Source organism: Antedon mediterranea, chromosome 1 (assembly GCF_964355755.1).
Source record: "Antedon mediterranea chromosome 1, ecAntMedi1.1, whole genome shotgun sequence".
NCBI lineage: Eukaryota > Metazoa > Echinodermata > Crinoidea > Comatulida > Antedonidae > Antedon > Antedon mediterranea.
Genome location: NC_092670.1, coordinates 31316246 through 31332154, shown reverse-complemented (window position 1 = coordinate 31332154; position 15909 = coordinate 31316246). Strand labels below are relative to the sequence as shown.

The 15909-nt window shown below is 32.7% G+C and overlaps 1 protein-coding gene and 1 non-coding gene across 2 annotated transcripts; both read left to right on the top strand.

Moving 5' to 3' along the window:
- The first annotated feature begins 692 nt into the window (after positions 1-692).
- On the top strand, positions 693-9802 carry LOC140063659 (uncharacterized). Its single transcript, XM_072110104.1, has 6 exons — positions 693-843; positions 1315-1471; positions 1997-2056; positions 3656-3775; positions 7833-7955; positions 8379-9802. The coding sequence occupies exons 2-6, from the start codon at positions 1316-1318 to the stop codon at positions 8418-8420; spliced, it is 501 nt and encodes a 166-aa protein (XP_071966205.1). The 5' UTR covers positions 693-843; position 1315; the 3' UTR covers positions 8421-9802.
- A 382-nt stretch (positions 9803-10184) lies between these two features.
- Trnad-auc (transfer RNA aspartic acid (anticodon AUC)) lies at positions 10185-10256 on the top strand. The gene has a single exon. It is a non-coding gene; the product is annotated as a tRNA-Asp (tRNA).
- Positions 10257-15909: the final 5653 nt, after the last annotated feature.

The following is a 15909-nucleotide window of genomic DNA, read 5'->3' as shown; positions in this document are numbered from 1 at the left end:
TTATGTGTATATATATATTTTTATATTGGATGGTTGTGTAATTTTGCTCGTTTTTAATATATATCTTTGTAAATTTGTAATTGTATATTCTTTATATTTTTTTTTAATGCAGTTTTGTATATATATATATACAGTATATATATTTATATTGGATGTTTGTGTAAATTTTGCTCGTTTTTGATATATTTTTTATGTTTATGTTACTGGACGCAATTCAGTTTTGTACTAATAAAAAAAAAATGTAGGCCGGCCTGCGATTTTTCGTACATAAGTTGGCACCCCATGTGAAAGATTGCCGAACTACTTCCTAAATATAACTAAACCTAACCGGTCCCTCTAAATAATCAATCTCTCACTATAAAGTAAAAGAAGTAGTCGAATCTCATACATTGACATGTAAAGTCCAACGCATAGGCTAAGGCCTTTAATATCCACTCGACTACACAGACGGCTCGACGAAAAGAGTTTGCATAGCGAAAGTAGTTAGCTCGAAATTCTTACGTCACACCTTATGGATATGACTAATAAAATTAATATTCATGTTTATTTTGTGACGTTTCACGGTTATGAAATATCGCGGCCGGCCGGCCTACTCAGGTGCATCAATTTCATTTTTCCCAACCAGGATACTAGCAGCGTCGACCGCAGCGTCAATAACAACCGCGACCTTGAAATAGTAATTGATGTATGACATCATATTGTATTGTAGGACCTATCACAATATCAAATCCTGGTTAACAGTGATTCTAGCACGCAAGCAGTAAACAGCGAACCAGTATCTGTATCATATCATTTACTGATAAGACGTCTTAATATTTTCGTCTTCGTGGATTCTCCGTTAAGGTAGGCTTTGTTATTCAAGGTTGTTTTACATGACAGACCGTTATAATTATTATCATAATTCCAATGTTGAAAGCAATATTCCATAACATCCACGCTGTATGAATGGGTTCGTACACTATTATTAGGCCTACTATAGTACTAGAAATGGGCAAGAAAATCCCCCGTAGGCCTCCTAGTCATGGTACGCATAGTTCTAACACTAAGCACATTATAGCTCACAATCAGTATACCAGCTTAATAACGCAAGGATAATTCACTGCCATTTACATGCATAGGGCATATGAAGCTGACTGAGGCCATGAAAAGCGATGGAGTATTATGTTCCGACACATTAGTAGACTATGCTTAATTCATTTTGCCAACCATGAGACGTAGACCCAGTTGATAAATGAAAAGCGTTGCGTCTTACGGAACAAGCTTAATCAATATATCGTTGTATATATTATAGATTCCATTGTTTTTTTTTTCTAGAATGTGCGGGGAAAATAATTGTTTCTTGACGGTCGTCAAGATAAGTTCATTACTCCTAATGATACTTGGCGCAGCAATCATTGCTCTTTCAAGTATTACTATGTTGGATGACAATCACGTGTACGCCGGTATTCCTGGCGTAATCATTGGACTAATCGTAAGTGTCTGAAATAAGTTAAATCAAAATGGGAATGAGGGAAAGAGACGTGGAAAGGAGAGAGGGAAGAGAATCCGTGTCGGGTGATTCCACTACCTCACACTGCCTAAAGCTTGAGAAAATGATAATCACGTCAGGGCATTATAAAGCCTATATTATTTCCAATGACCAATGGCCGTCATTTCCAGCTAGCGTTACCAATACATTAAGGTTCTGAGACTCCGCAGCAGTTTAATTTTTCATTTTTGGCTTAATATCATGTTTTTGTATCACTTTGTGTGTCATCATACCGTTCGTGACTAATGATTAATAAACACGTTATTGCTTATCACAGCTCATTTGTGAAATTATATTTTTAATACTTTTTTGATAAGCACTTAAATTTGTGTTCTTAAACACCAAGTGTTCTCGCTTTCGAATATGCGCGGTAACATTTATTTTGAAATTAATTACACGGAGTCGGGCATGGAGTACCGATCACACATTTTACTATGTTATTGTTATATCTATACGGTACATTTTCAGGTTGTTTTAGAGGGCGTCTTTGGCCTGATGTTTACTTTTAATCGACAGAATAGATGTCGGGTAAGTACAAACAAATACGATTATTAGTGTTTATAGTTCATCGATATGAAACTGTCGTGGGTAAATAATATATAAAACAACAGTGCAAGTTGACCATAATATGCGCGTAAAAAACTAGGTATAAATTCCAATTAATTACTATCAAATATTGAGAATGATCAAGTATTGGATAAAATAAATAAAATGGAAAATAATAAATTACCAAATATATGCGACGACCAAACACAAACATCTTGGCGAAAAATGGCCAAAACTGTTGGGTGTTCTGGATAATTTCGGTTGTGGTTAGTGGAATAGTTTATTTAATGAAACATTTCATCTATTATTTCACAAAGAAATGAAACAGTTTTAGCAATAATATACGTTTCAATTTTTACAAAAATATTAAACTTGACAATCTTTACGAACCTTATGTTTACGATTTAAGTTGTTAAGTATAGAACATTTATATCATGCTTTAGATTAAGTTGTTAAGTATAGAACATTTATATCATGCTTTAGATTATCTTTTCATAATCTGTTGATTGAAAAGGGGCGACATTTAAAAATTAGAATAGAATATATATGTTTTGTGATCGATTAAGATTTAAAAAAAAGAAAATCCTGTGTGACCGAAAATAATATAGATTTTATTATATGAAATGGGCCGCCGGGAGGCCATTGTTTAATGAAATAAAAGAAAGAAAGAATAAGTACACGTGTCATAATCATTCATTTTCTTTCGATTATAAATCTGTTTTTTCGTTGATAATGTATTAATTGTTGATTAATACAGTATAATAAATCTCAAATTAAAACAGCGTATACTATGGTTCTCGATTGAATGTTTTTTTTAGGATTGTGTTGTACATATTTATATCTGTGTTAAACTTCAAAGTAAAATGTTCATTATACAAGTTAGGCTAGTCCTAATAGTCATATTTCCACTCTAATAACATGCTGTAGGCACTTCGTGTTAAAAGCGAATAAACATGTGTTTTAGGGTAATTTTTAACATGGCGGCTGAAATAGAATATTTGCAACTTTAATAACAATATATTTGGAATCTTCACTATCACAAACATAGGTATAGACACCAGTTTTTACTATTAACTAAGTTATAAGCCAAAATAAGTCGTCTAAAATGGGGGCCATTTTGTTTTTCCCATTTTAAGGGTGAAGATCTAAAAATTGAGCCGGGTAAACAGGAAATCTGATCTGAAAATTACCCTAAAGCACATGTTTATTCGCTTTTAACACGAAATGCCTACAGAATTTCATTTTTCTAAAATCTGGAATAGTCTATTAAATAATGAATAATATGCACCCGATTCCCCTGCAGCTGTCACTAGATAGAGTCTAACTGACTATCGCAATGATTCAGTAGTACTGTTAAAACTGAAATATTTGGTAGTAATACATGTATTATTCTATTAATTGATAACACGTGTAAATAAATAATAATGAATGGTTTGAATTTTACTGTCACTGACATGGATATTATTGTTGTTCTATGCCTACTTTGTGTTTATAAATAGACCAAATTAATTGGCGACAATGGTACAGCATTAATTCCGACCAAGATGCTATTTTTGTGTATATTAATTTTGTTCTTTTCAGAAAATAACTGCTTTCGTGTTTTCAATTGTGACTATTATTCTGTTGCCATTTTGGATATTTGCATTCTTTCTTTACTGGGCGGTTAATAGTGCTAACATATCAGAGTGTGGAGAAGGATGTGTAAGTATAAACCACCTTTCTGGTACCGTATATTTCTCCAATTTTAAAATAAAAATAACAAATGTCCCTGTAAGCCGATAAGACACTGATATGGCATTTATTTTTTAAGTTGAGACGTCTTGATAAAAATCACATAATTATTATTTTAAGTGAAATTTGTCGAAAAAATAAGTATAGGACTATCATTGTTTTTAAAATTTCGTCATATCCAATATGCACAAAGTATGCCTAATTAGTTATCCGCTTGGTAGAGCGGATAACTCCTTGTTATTGTATGAGATCAATATTGTTGGTTACCGCAACTTGTAAAGTTGTTGGTTACCGCAACTTGTAAAGTTGCGGATAACCCTTGTGATTGTAAATATCTTTTTCATCTTCTTTGTTATTCTTCTTTCTTTCCCGGATTTTTGTGACCAGCATATCCCCTATTACTTGTGAACATAAGATTGTATAACTTTGTCAAAAGATTGACCTGTAGCTGTAGATGTGCAAGAAACTTCGTTATATGACGCTAGAGTCGCGCAGCGTAAGTTACGCGCGATTTTATGAATTTCATTGATTGATCATAGGTTATAAGTTATTTTGTATTAACACTTTGACAAAATTTAAGTCATATCAGGGGCAAACTTTCTACGGATTAAAAATGGCATGTTTCACAAGAAGTTACGCGCGCACGCGCATTTAAAATTTCAAAATGCGCAAAATTAATTTCTAATCAACTTTTGCGTTTCTTGTCATTTTGAGCATGTCAAAAATTCCCACGGGCGCGCAATTTTTTACGAGCGCGGTGCGCACGTAGCGTTAAAAACATATTTTTTTCTCTTGAATTTTATTTTTCAAGCCTTTCCTAGTAATTTTAAAAACAATTTAGACCTTTTCCAGTTTAAATAACGCCACACGAACACGTTGAATTAGACATTTCGTGCGCGTTTTTTATGAAAAAGCTTTAAAAATCGTCAAAATAATGTCTTTTTTAAAACAGTCATAGTTTCTAAAGTAAACCGTGAACCGTTTATTTTTATTACAAAATCTAGAAGTTGATGAGTTGTAGATATCGGATCATGCATCGATAAGGCTAAAAAAACCATTTTGACGTCATCGTATGGCCACACGAATGTAAAATATAGGATTTTTGTCTCTTTCGTTATTGCTCATCACATTCAATGGAGCGCATCACGCTTAACAGTATTCCTTTTTCTCCTACATTTATATATTGTCTAGGTCAATCAACTTTCTTTAGCATGAGATAAAATATTTTAATTTTTATAACGTCATCATGCCTAAAAATTTTAATTACGTGGGTCATAAATTTCATCTTTACAGTAAATTTTAATCTGTAATAGCTCGTAAAAATAAAATGTGATAATTACGATTAAAACGTTTCCTGAAAGCTATTGGATTGTAGATACAAAATCATGTGAAGTTTTCGCCAATCAGATGTTTTGACGTCGTCATATGACAAGTTTAATTAAAAAGGTCAAATTTTCATCGTCTGCGTCAAAGTTCATCACATTTAAATGTGCGCGCACAAAAATTTTACGTATTCAAATTTCTTTTACACGTTAAGAGCCATTGTCTGTAAAAATCAAAGATTTGGTGGCAGATGTAAAAAAATGGATTTCTCTCAAATTTTTACCATGAATAGACATTTCAATAAAAAGCATATCTACAACATTCATTTTAATTTTTAGCCTCCGTTTCCATGACAACGGTCAATTATCCAAATTTTGATGTTTTTGCCATTTTTCACAGATTTTCTATAGTGAAAAAGTACAAACTTGTATACTTATTTTAACCAAAAATACTTACAGTATACAGTTTTTGTTTATAGCAGTGTAAACAACAAGTATTAAGTTCCATTTAATGTAGAAAAAAAATAAATTACAAAATGGAGTTTGGTTGATACCATTATTTTAAAAAGGGGTGTTTTTTAAAAATATTTTTTTTTATAAAAGTATACCTCATAAACGTACCTATAACTTCCAAAGTGGTGTTTTTAAATCAATGAGGTTTTTTAATTTGATAGTAAATAGGTGTCTAAACAATAATCACGAAAAAAACACTGGGGTAAATTTCGTACATAGGTTTTGTGTTGCCAAGAAAATACGAAAAATACAAAAAATATAACAAAATATCAACAAACAAAACACATGAAACACAATTTAAATATGGCTAATCCAATAATAAAATGTATATGTGGCTTGTCATAATGCTACTAGAGTCATACGAATAGTTTAGATAAAATAGGAGAATGTGTTGCCAGGTTTATTTCAATTAATTGCCAGAAAAACAGTATTTTGCATTGAAATATTTAGTTGATGGCAAATAATGTTAAACTTGGAAATAATTGCGTCAATGGTTTTTATAAATTTTTAAATCTATTTTGTGTAAAGAGATACAGAAAGACCTCCAAAAAAATCTGACCTTGTAAATAGGTCATTTGAGGTCAAAAGGGGTCAGAATGCAAAACAGGACAGGTCCCCACTTTACTACAACTATTAATGTTTGATCAAAATTTACAGGATAGTTTATAACAATTCTCAACAATTTTCATATTTTACCTATAGTGTTACCTTAGCAACCATTTCTATGTGTAACTAAGGAAAGTAATTTTTTTTTTTAAACGTAAAAAATGGCGTTTTTATAAATACAAAGAATTGATTGCATTTGTAATTTTTCTCAATTTTACTTCTACTGCATTCCATTAATGACAAACTTGACCTTGTAAATTCATTCATTTTGAGGTCAACATTTTACCATAGTAACTGTTTCTATGTGAAAATTTCAAAAAAATAAGGGGTTTTTCATAAATACAAAACATTTTTTCTACATAGTTTTACATTTCTACTTTTTGCCAAATTTACTTTAAATACTGAATCCTAATAATCTCAGAAAGAAAGTCTTGACGAATCTGAATAAAGGTAAAAAAATGACCTTTAGTGTTATCTTAAACCTGTTTACGTAACTAATGATATTTAAAAAAAAATTAAATATGGAGTTTTCATGAAAAAAAATAATTTACATATTGAGGTCAAATGACATCAACATTTTACCTATAGTGTATTGTAGCAATCTTTGGTACTACGGTAGCTGCTCCAGTGGACCAAATTTAGCACTAGTGGAGCGCAGTGATATAAAATAGAAATAAGTTACTAATTTTAATATTCTTTTCTTATGTTAATACACTGTGCTCAAGTGGACACAATTTGGCGCCAGTGAGGAGCACAATAATATAAAATAGAAATAAATCACTGAATTTTAATATCTTTTCGTATGTTAATACACTGTGCTCAAGTGGACCCAATTTGGAGCCAGTGGAGCACAGTGATATAAAATAGAAAAAAGTCACTGAATTTTAATATCTTTTCGTATGTTAATACACTGTGCTCAAGTGGACCCAATTTGGAGCCAGTGGAGCACAGTGATATAAAATAGAAACAAGTCACTGAATTTGAATATATTTTCGTATGTTAATACACTGTGCTCAAGTGGACCCAATTTGGAGGCAGGGGAGCACAGGAAGAGTGATATGAAATAGAAATAAGTCACTGAATTTTAATATCTTTTCGTATGTTAATACACTGTGCTCAAGTGGACCCAATTTGGTGCGCGCGCCAGTGAGCACACAGTGATATAAAATAGAAAAAAATCACTAAATTATAATATTATTTTTTCGTATTTTAATACACTGTGCTCAAGTGGACCCAATTTGGCACCACAGGGAAATAGTCACATACAAAAACATCGAGAAAAAATACTTCTGGAATTTAAAAATATTTATATATTATACAGTAGAATGTAACCAGCATAGGCTCTGATGTGAGCAAATTGTTGTTTGCCGCCCTCTGTATCATGTAGAATTATTGTCTCCTTGTATACACAGTATACTGTATAATTATAATACAATTACAAGGCGAAAATACAGGACCACCTCTTATTATAGTTTTTAACATATGACGTGCACGTGGCGTCTGTCGTGCGGATAACTAACTCGTCAAAGTGACGAGTTTCATGTCTAGTTGTACATTAACATACTTTAACGTTATCATTTTTACAGACTACTTCTGATACGTATATCACTGGCGGGTTGACCCCGTTGTTACTTGGACTCATTGGTATTGTGCTGTCAATTCTGCTTCTTATCAGGTCTGCTCCATGTGCCTGCTGTGGTGATAATATGGTAAATGATGCACATTTAATAAACCCCTAATAAATCTAAAATAACCTAAAAAATACAACGTTGGACATGGAGGGTAAGAGTGGCAGGGAATGGTGTGTGGAGATGTGGGTTTCGTGTTTGTTTTCCACTACTAGAATGGCAGCGCAAGGACGTAAGCGCACTGCAATTAATTTGACCAATCACGACACGTGGATCATTCGAAACGTCCCTTCTGATTGGTCAACTTACGTGTGTTACGCCTACATTGTTACGTTATGTCCAAGCCCAACGATTGTATCTGTCCAAAAATATTGAGTTGTTTGTTCCTCCATCGATTCGATTGACCTTCTGTTTAAAGTGCCTCGCATTAGTTTTTATGACTCGGCATTCCCTCAAACTTTCCCTACTATCTATTATTATTTTTCTTTTCGTTTTTTTTTACAGGATTCTATTGATCAGCCTCATATTGTATTTACCAAAGCATGAACACGAGACAGCTTCAATCATCAAATGTGTTTTACTTAGCCTAAACTACTTTGTATATAATAATAGATAAAATATATCCAGCGGAAGATGAGATCAAATCAAATCAAATCAAAATAATAGCCCTTTTCTGTGTTTTGGTATCTTCAATGTTGAAGTGTAGTAGAGTAGGCCTGAGGAAAATTTGTAACATTTAGCCTCAATAGTACAATTATGATTACCGTATTCGTGAAATCGATCAACGCCGGCTCTGGGAAAAGTCCCTCATAATAAAGTTATGTTGTTTATTTATATTTATTATATAATTATGAAACATGACATGTGCTGCTAGCTATAGTTTATATTTGATCAGTCTAGAGCCTTGCGTAAATAAGGACAGCCTCGGATACAAGTCGTAGATTGTGCCAAATTACGCGAGTACAGTAAGCCTCATACTAAGCAATTAAAGTTCAATAAATCACATAGAATGTTACATCTTTATATATATATTTCATATTGTGGTATACTAATGATGCCGCTGCCATAGTTTTAGGCTATTTATTTTTTTCTTGATGTAAGCCTATATATTATTTTTGTTTATATTTTATTAAAGTAAAAATGTACCTTTTTACAATAGGTTGGTATATCTTTTAGTGAATTGGTTATTATTAAATATCATAACAAACATTGTAATATTGCTATTGAATTGTTGTTGGTTATTGAGCATACCTTTTGAAATAAAATTACACACTCATAAAGCCTTTATGGCATGTTTTTTTTAATGAACCATGCATTTTTAAAAGTTTCGAGATGATAGACCTACATTACATTGAAAACAGATTTGAACATTATTGTGTTCACAATTTGTTTATTTACACAGTGACAGTTTTTGTTTACAACAAAATACAATATTTGTATCTACCTACCTGTTCTTTATTTTGATAATTGTCGAATCGAATACTGTATATTTTTATGAATAATTTAAAGAGGTGTGACAGTAGAATTACAGTGTGTGACAGAAGTATTACAAAGTGTGACAGAAGTTATTACAGAGGTGTGTCGTAGTATTACAGTGTGTGGCAGTAGTATTACAAAGTGCGACAGCAGTATTATCGAATGTGACAGCAGTATTGCAAAGTGTGACAGCAGTGATGCAAAGTGACAGTAGTATTACAAGATTGGTGTGACAGGAGTTATTACAGAATGTAACAGCAGTATTACAAAGTGCGACAGCAGTAGCCTACAATATTACAAATAGTGACTTTTTTTACAGTGTGAGTCCAGTTAGTAGATATTTACCACAACTTGTATTGACGTCATGCCTCCTGAAAAAGAATTTCTTTAGATTATTAAAAAGGATTATTGCCAACCACACCAAGTTTAAATAAACTCAGTTCAATAAATACATAAATAAAATACGATATGAGTATGTGTGTAGTCATTTTATTTGCTTATAGGCTACGTAAGGATAATTAGGTAAACTAAAATAGCAACCTAATGTTTAGTTTACTACTATACTACTAAGGTTTAACGAATGTTACTTTGAATGACCTCCAGAAATGTGATTACCCCATCAAATCTTCATAGACGTTGTTGAGTCAAGATATATATATATATATATATATATATATATATATATATATATATATATATATATATATATATATATATATATATATATATATATATATATATATATATATTACTGAGGACTAGTGCTGTTCCGCCGTACCACGCCGAGAATGTTAAAGAGTCGCTATCCAATCGAGTTCGAACAATACCATGAAAGCCCCAGTGGTCTAATGGTTAGGACATCTGCATATCAAGCAGGCGGTCCGAGTTCGAGTCTCGGTTGGGGCGACTTTTTCTCATTCTCACAGATTTCCTCATCTTTATCGTTTCAAATTAATTAATTAAATTTCAGTATATCACCGGGCGGTTTGGAATTAGTGTTCTTTGCCTACTGTGTTTATATATATATTATATATATATATTTCAAATAGGCCTACAGATCTCTTATGTCTTCAGATGTTCCATCTGAATGCAATTAATTAGTGAGTAGTGTTGAAATTATTGAAAGTACACTACACTAGTTGGCTAATTCGTTCACAGTGTTTTCAACCAGGATACAAGCAGTGACAATAATAACCGCGACCTTGAAATAGTATTGATGTATGACATCGCAATATCAAATCCTGGTTATAAACTTTAGCCGCGTTGAAAGTTATTCATTAATTCATCGGTATACTAGTGGTTCTTCACACACAAGCGTTAAACAGCGTAGCAGTTACATTTGTGTAGGCAGGCCTATTATTCCGTTACTTTTAAGATTTTTTTTTAGAAGTCTTTATATTAACGTTAAGGTTGTTTTTTTTAAATCAAGATTTTACCATTCCAATTTTATAAATAGTACCCATAACATATTCACGCCTACCTACGCCTCATATGCAGTTCGTCGTCATCCCCCAACCCTAATGTTACATACAAAACACAAATTGGTTTTGTTTAAATTTGACTCAAACATTTGGACTCATTTTGTGACTTTCTCTATCGGAGGTAATTCCAAGGGTGCTAATTTTAGTTAACTATATAATTCAATGTGTCTATTTATCGTTGCTGTAAACGACATGTATTATTGTCCTGCGGTACGTACATTTTGAAATCGCCAGTTTTTATTATACTGAAATTATATTGTGTATTCGAGAACCGACCAAGATCGTACGTGTGCGAAGAGAGCGTACCATCTTGGCCTATAAGAGGCGATGGTGTAGAGTAAGCCTATTCCGACATAGGCCTAACTGATGTTTGTTTATGCTAATTTATTATACCAACCTTAAGTTTGCTTTCCACAGGACCCACGCAAGAACGTAGACTCACTGCGTAAGCGTGTTATGGAACGCCTCCTCTGCCTTCAGTTGACATTTATCATGCAGTACACACCAATCTTCATGCAGTACATGCCAATGGTCATGCAGTACACACCAATCGTCATGCAGTACACACCAAACATCATGCAGTACACACCAATGGTCATGCATGACGATTGGTGTGTACTGCATGACCATTGGTGTGTACTGCATGACCATTGGTGTGTACTGCATGCACGACTGCATGACCATTGGTGTGTACTGCATGATGTTTGGTGTGTACTGCATGACGATTGGTGTGTACTGCATGATGTTTGGTGTGTACTGCATGACGTTTGGTGTGTAATGCATGACGATTGGTGTGTGCTGCATGACGATTGGTGTGTACTGCATTACCATTGGTGTGTACTGCATGACGATTGGTGTGTACTGCATTACCATTGGTGTGTACTGCATGATAAATGTGAACTGAAGGCAGAGGAGGCGTTCCATAGCGTGTTGGCCAATGCAAAGAGTCCTTCCAATAATAAAATAAAATAATAAAAGCCATCGCTTGTGATTGGTCAATGTATCGTTTGTATATTATAGAATCCATGGTTTTTTTTCTAGAATGTGTGGGGGAAATAATTGCTTCTTGACGGTCGTCAAGATAAGTTCATTACTTTTAATGATACTTGGCGCAGCAATCATTGCTCTTTCAAGTATTACTATGTTGGATGACAGTCACGTGTACGCCAGTATTCCTGGCTTAGTCATTGGACTAATCGTAAGTGTCTGAAAAAAGTTAAATCAAATTGGGAATGAGGGAAAGAGACGTGGAAAGGAGAGTGGGAGAGGAGAGATGGAAGAGAAACCGTGTCGGGTGATTCCACTACGTTGCACTGCCTCAGAAGGTCCACAAGCTTGAGAAAATGATAATCACGTCAGAGCCTTATAAGGCCTATATTTCCAATGGCCGTCATTTACAGCTAGCGTTACGAATACAATAAGGTTATGAAACTCCGTGGCAATTTTTCATTTTTCTCACAATGTAGACCGAGTTGGCCTAATATCATGTTTTTGTATCACCTTGTGTGTCATAATACCGACGTTGTTGTGACTAATGATTGATAAACACGTTATTGGTTAGCACACAGCACAGTATTTTTTTAATACTTTTTGATAAGCACTAACTATTTGTGTTCTTATAAAAATGTGTTCTGCTTTCGAATATGCGCGGTAACATTTATTTCGGAGTTAATTACACGGAGTACCGATCACACATTTTATTATAGTTTCATTATTATATCTATACATTTTCAGGTTGTTTTAGAGGGCGTTTTTGGTCTGAGGTTTACTTTTAATCGACAAAATAGATGTCGGGTAAGTACAAACAAATACGATTAGTAGTTTTTATCGTTCACCGATATTAAACTGTCGTGAGCAAATAATATATAAAACAACAGTGCAAGTTTACCATAATATTCGCGTAACAAACATGTATAGAATTCCAATTAATTACTATCAAATATTGAGAATGATCAAGTATTGGATAAAATAAATAAAATGGAAAATAATAGATTACCAAATAATGCGACCAAACTCAAAGATCGTGGGTGGAAAAGGGCAAAAACTGTTCTGGATAATTTCGGTTGTGGTTATATGTGTAATAGTTTATTCAATGAAAACATTTCATCTATTATTTTACAAAGAAATTGTTTCGTGTGAAACAGATATTTATTTAGTTAACATTGAGGGCGTCCTTTATTGTCTCTAATAAACAAGCGTAGATCCAGCATGGCGAGCAGCTGACTCGCATCGATGTTTTTATAAGTATTTTAATTCTGTTTATTTACCAGTTTTTAGTAAATTTCATTAAGATATTGATACTGTGATGTTTAGGGATCTACCAACTGTTAATCTGCTTAAGATACTGAACTGAAGTTAATCAGAGACTTGTTTAAATGTTAATTACATCCGGTCAAAGTAGTAAGTTTCCATTGATTATGCTTTATAATTATGTTTGAATTAATGAATCAGAATGGAATATGAAAAGAATAATGTTAACTATTAATTGATGATTAAGGATTATGGATGCATTAATCTAATATTGAAATAATGTTTTATGTATGTTTCATCTTTATATTTACATGAGCTTTTTAGTCAGGTTGACTTTTACTGTAACCTTTGTTTTTTATTCAATCTTTACAGAATTGAATGGTGTTCAATAAACACTCATACATTAAGATCGGTTGTGATATTGTACTTTCCTTCTGTCCGCCTTGCCAGAAATGAATCAATTTTAGAAATAATACACGTCTCAATGTTTGACAATTTGACAATTTTTACGAACATTATGTCTATGCTTTAAGTTGTAAGTATGAGAACTTAATTTAGTAATAATTTAGATTATTGGTCATAATCTGTTGATTGAAAAAGGGCGACATTTGAAAATTAGAATATTTATTATATGTTTTGTGATCAATTAAGATTAAAAGAAGAAAATCCTGTGTAAAAATAATATAGATTTTATTATGAGCCGCCGGGAGGCCATTGTTCACTGAAATAAAAGAAAGAAAGAATAAAATATACACGTATCATAATCATTCATTTTCTCACGAGTATAAATCTGTTTTATTGTTGATAATGTATTAATTGATTAATACAATATAATATATCTAAAATACAGCGTATAATATGTTTCTCGATTTAATGTTTTGTAGGATTGTGTTGTACATATTTAAATCTTTGTTAAACTTCAATGTAAAATATCCATTAAATAATGAATAATATGCACCTAATTCCCCTGCAGCTGTCACTGTCACTAGATAGAGTCTAACTGACTATCGCAATGATTAGTACTGTTGAAACTTTTAAAACTGAAATATTTGGTAGGCATACAACATACATGTATTATTCTATTAATTGATAACACATATAATGTAAACAACAACAATAAATACATAAATAAAATGATAACAATAATAGGAATTGTAAAAGTTTCACAGTGGTTTAAAGTTTACTGTCACTGACATGGATATTAATGTTGTTCTATGTCTACTTTGTGTTTATCAATATGCCCAAATTCATTGGCGACACTGGTACAGAATTAATTTCGACCAAGATGCTATTTTTGTGTATTTTAATTTTGTTCTTTTTAGAAAAAAACTGCTCTCGTGTTTTCAATTGTGACAATTGTTCTGTTGTTTTTTTGGATAAATGGATTCTGGATTTACTGGTTAGCTAACTATGCTCGTATATCAGAGTGTAGAGAAGGATGTGTAAGTATACGCACTGTCTGTAATCACCTGTAATCACCTGTCTTGTTGGGCTCGTAAGTAGACCATACATTTCTGTATGGTACATGTCATGCCCTCCCAATTTCATCAAGTCATCACTGCATGGTTTTTTTGTGTTTTTTTTTGTTTTGTTTTTTTTATTCGTTTCCTTGATATAAATTCTTCTGCAATACACTTTATCCCATAAAAGTAAATTTGTTGTATTTTCTTTCAATGAATTTATCAAGTTTATTTTTAAAGGCGTTTAAGAAAAATTGTACTTGCGGATATCCAGTTTAGGTCGTCGCTTATATATGGTGTATCTATGTCTTCTTAGGTTTCTCTCGTATGTTTTCATAGGGAAGAAGTTACGCATTCCACTACCACTTAGGCCTGTCAACATTCAAAAAACATGAATCATAATTATCTCCTCGTAATTTTCTAAAGGCCAATGTTGATAGATTTAGTCGTTTTAGGCGTTCTGTATAATCCAGGTCTTTTAATGATGGAATTGCTTTTGTTGCTGCCCTCTTTTGAACTTTTTTCAATGCATGTTATATCTTTACGAAGAAACGGAGACCATACACAGTTAGCATATTCAAGGTGAGGTCTCACTAATGATTTAAAAAGTGGAACAAACATTTCCTCTTCAAGGTAGTTAAATGTATGTCTGATCAGACCAACAACTTTATTGGCTCTATTACTGACGATTCCAACGTGTTTGCTGAACTGGTATATTTCCCATTTTGAAAAAAAAACAACAAATTTTCAGATAATACGATAAGATACCGATATTGCATTTCTTTTTCACGCTGCTGCTCTAGCCCGCTACGTCACACGAGTTGACTCATTCATTAGATGAAATCAAGCAGCTTTATAGTACTACACTTTGACATTTTTGTTAAAATGGAAACTCCACTATAATTTATTGGTACCACCTGTTGAATCCAAAAACGGCTGGGAAAAGAGTCTAACGACAAATCCCAAAGCATTCTGGTATTTATGAGTCCCATGATGATATTACTATAATTCGCTGTCAGATAATCATTGAATTATTATCAAAACAGTCCATTGAAGTTTTTGTTTGTAATAGGATACTTGAAGTATCTAGGCGTGATGAAGTGACCCCCAGACTTGACCTTAGCCATAACAATAAGCGAGCAGCGTTTTTTGTAAGAAATATTCTTGTTTAAGTTGAGAAGTCTTGCTAAAAATCACACAATTATTGTTATAATTACAACTTGGAAGCTATGTGAAATTTGTCAAAAAAATAAGTATAGGCGCGCCTATAATTGTTTTTAAAATGTCGTCATATCCAATATGCACAAGGTATGTGTAATTGTATATTAACATGCTTTAACTTTGTCATTTTTAACAGACTACTTCTGA

Bases quoted from the DNA above. Each gene is read 5' to 3' on its own strand.
- LOC140063659 (XM_072110104.1), top strand. From the start codon at position 1,316: ATGTGCGGGGAAAATAATTGTTTCTTGACGGTCGTCAAGATAAGTTCA. The intron at 2,057-3,655 runs GTAAGTACAAAC...TGTTCTTTTCAG, and splicing joins ATCGACAGAATAGATGTCGG to AAAATAACTGCTTTCGTGTT. The intron at 7,956-8,378 runs GTAAATGATGCA...TTTTTTTTACAG, and splicing joins CCTGCTGTGGTGATAATATG to GATTCTATTGATCAGCCTCA.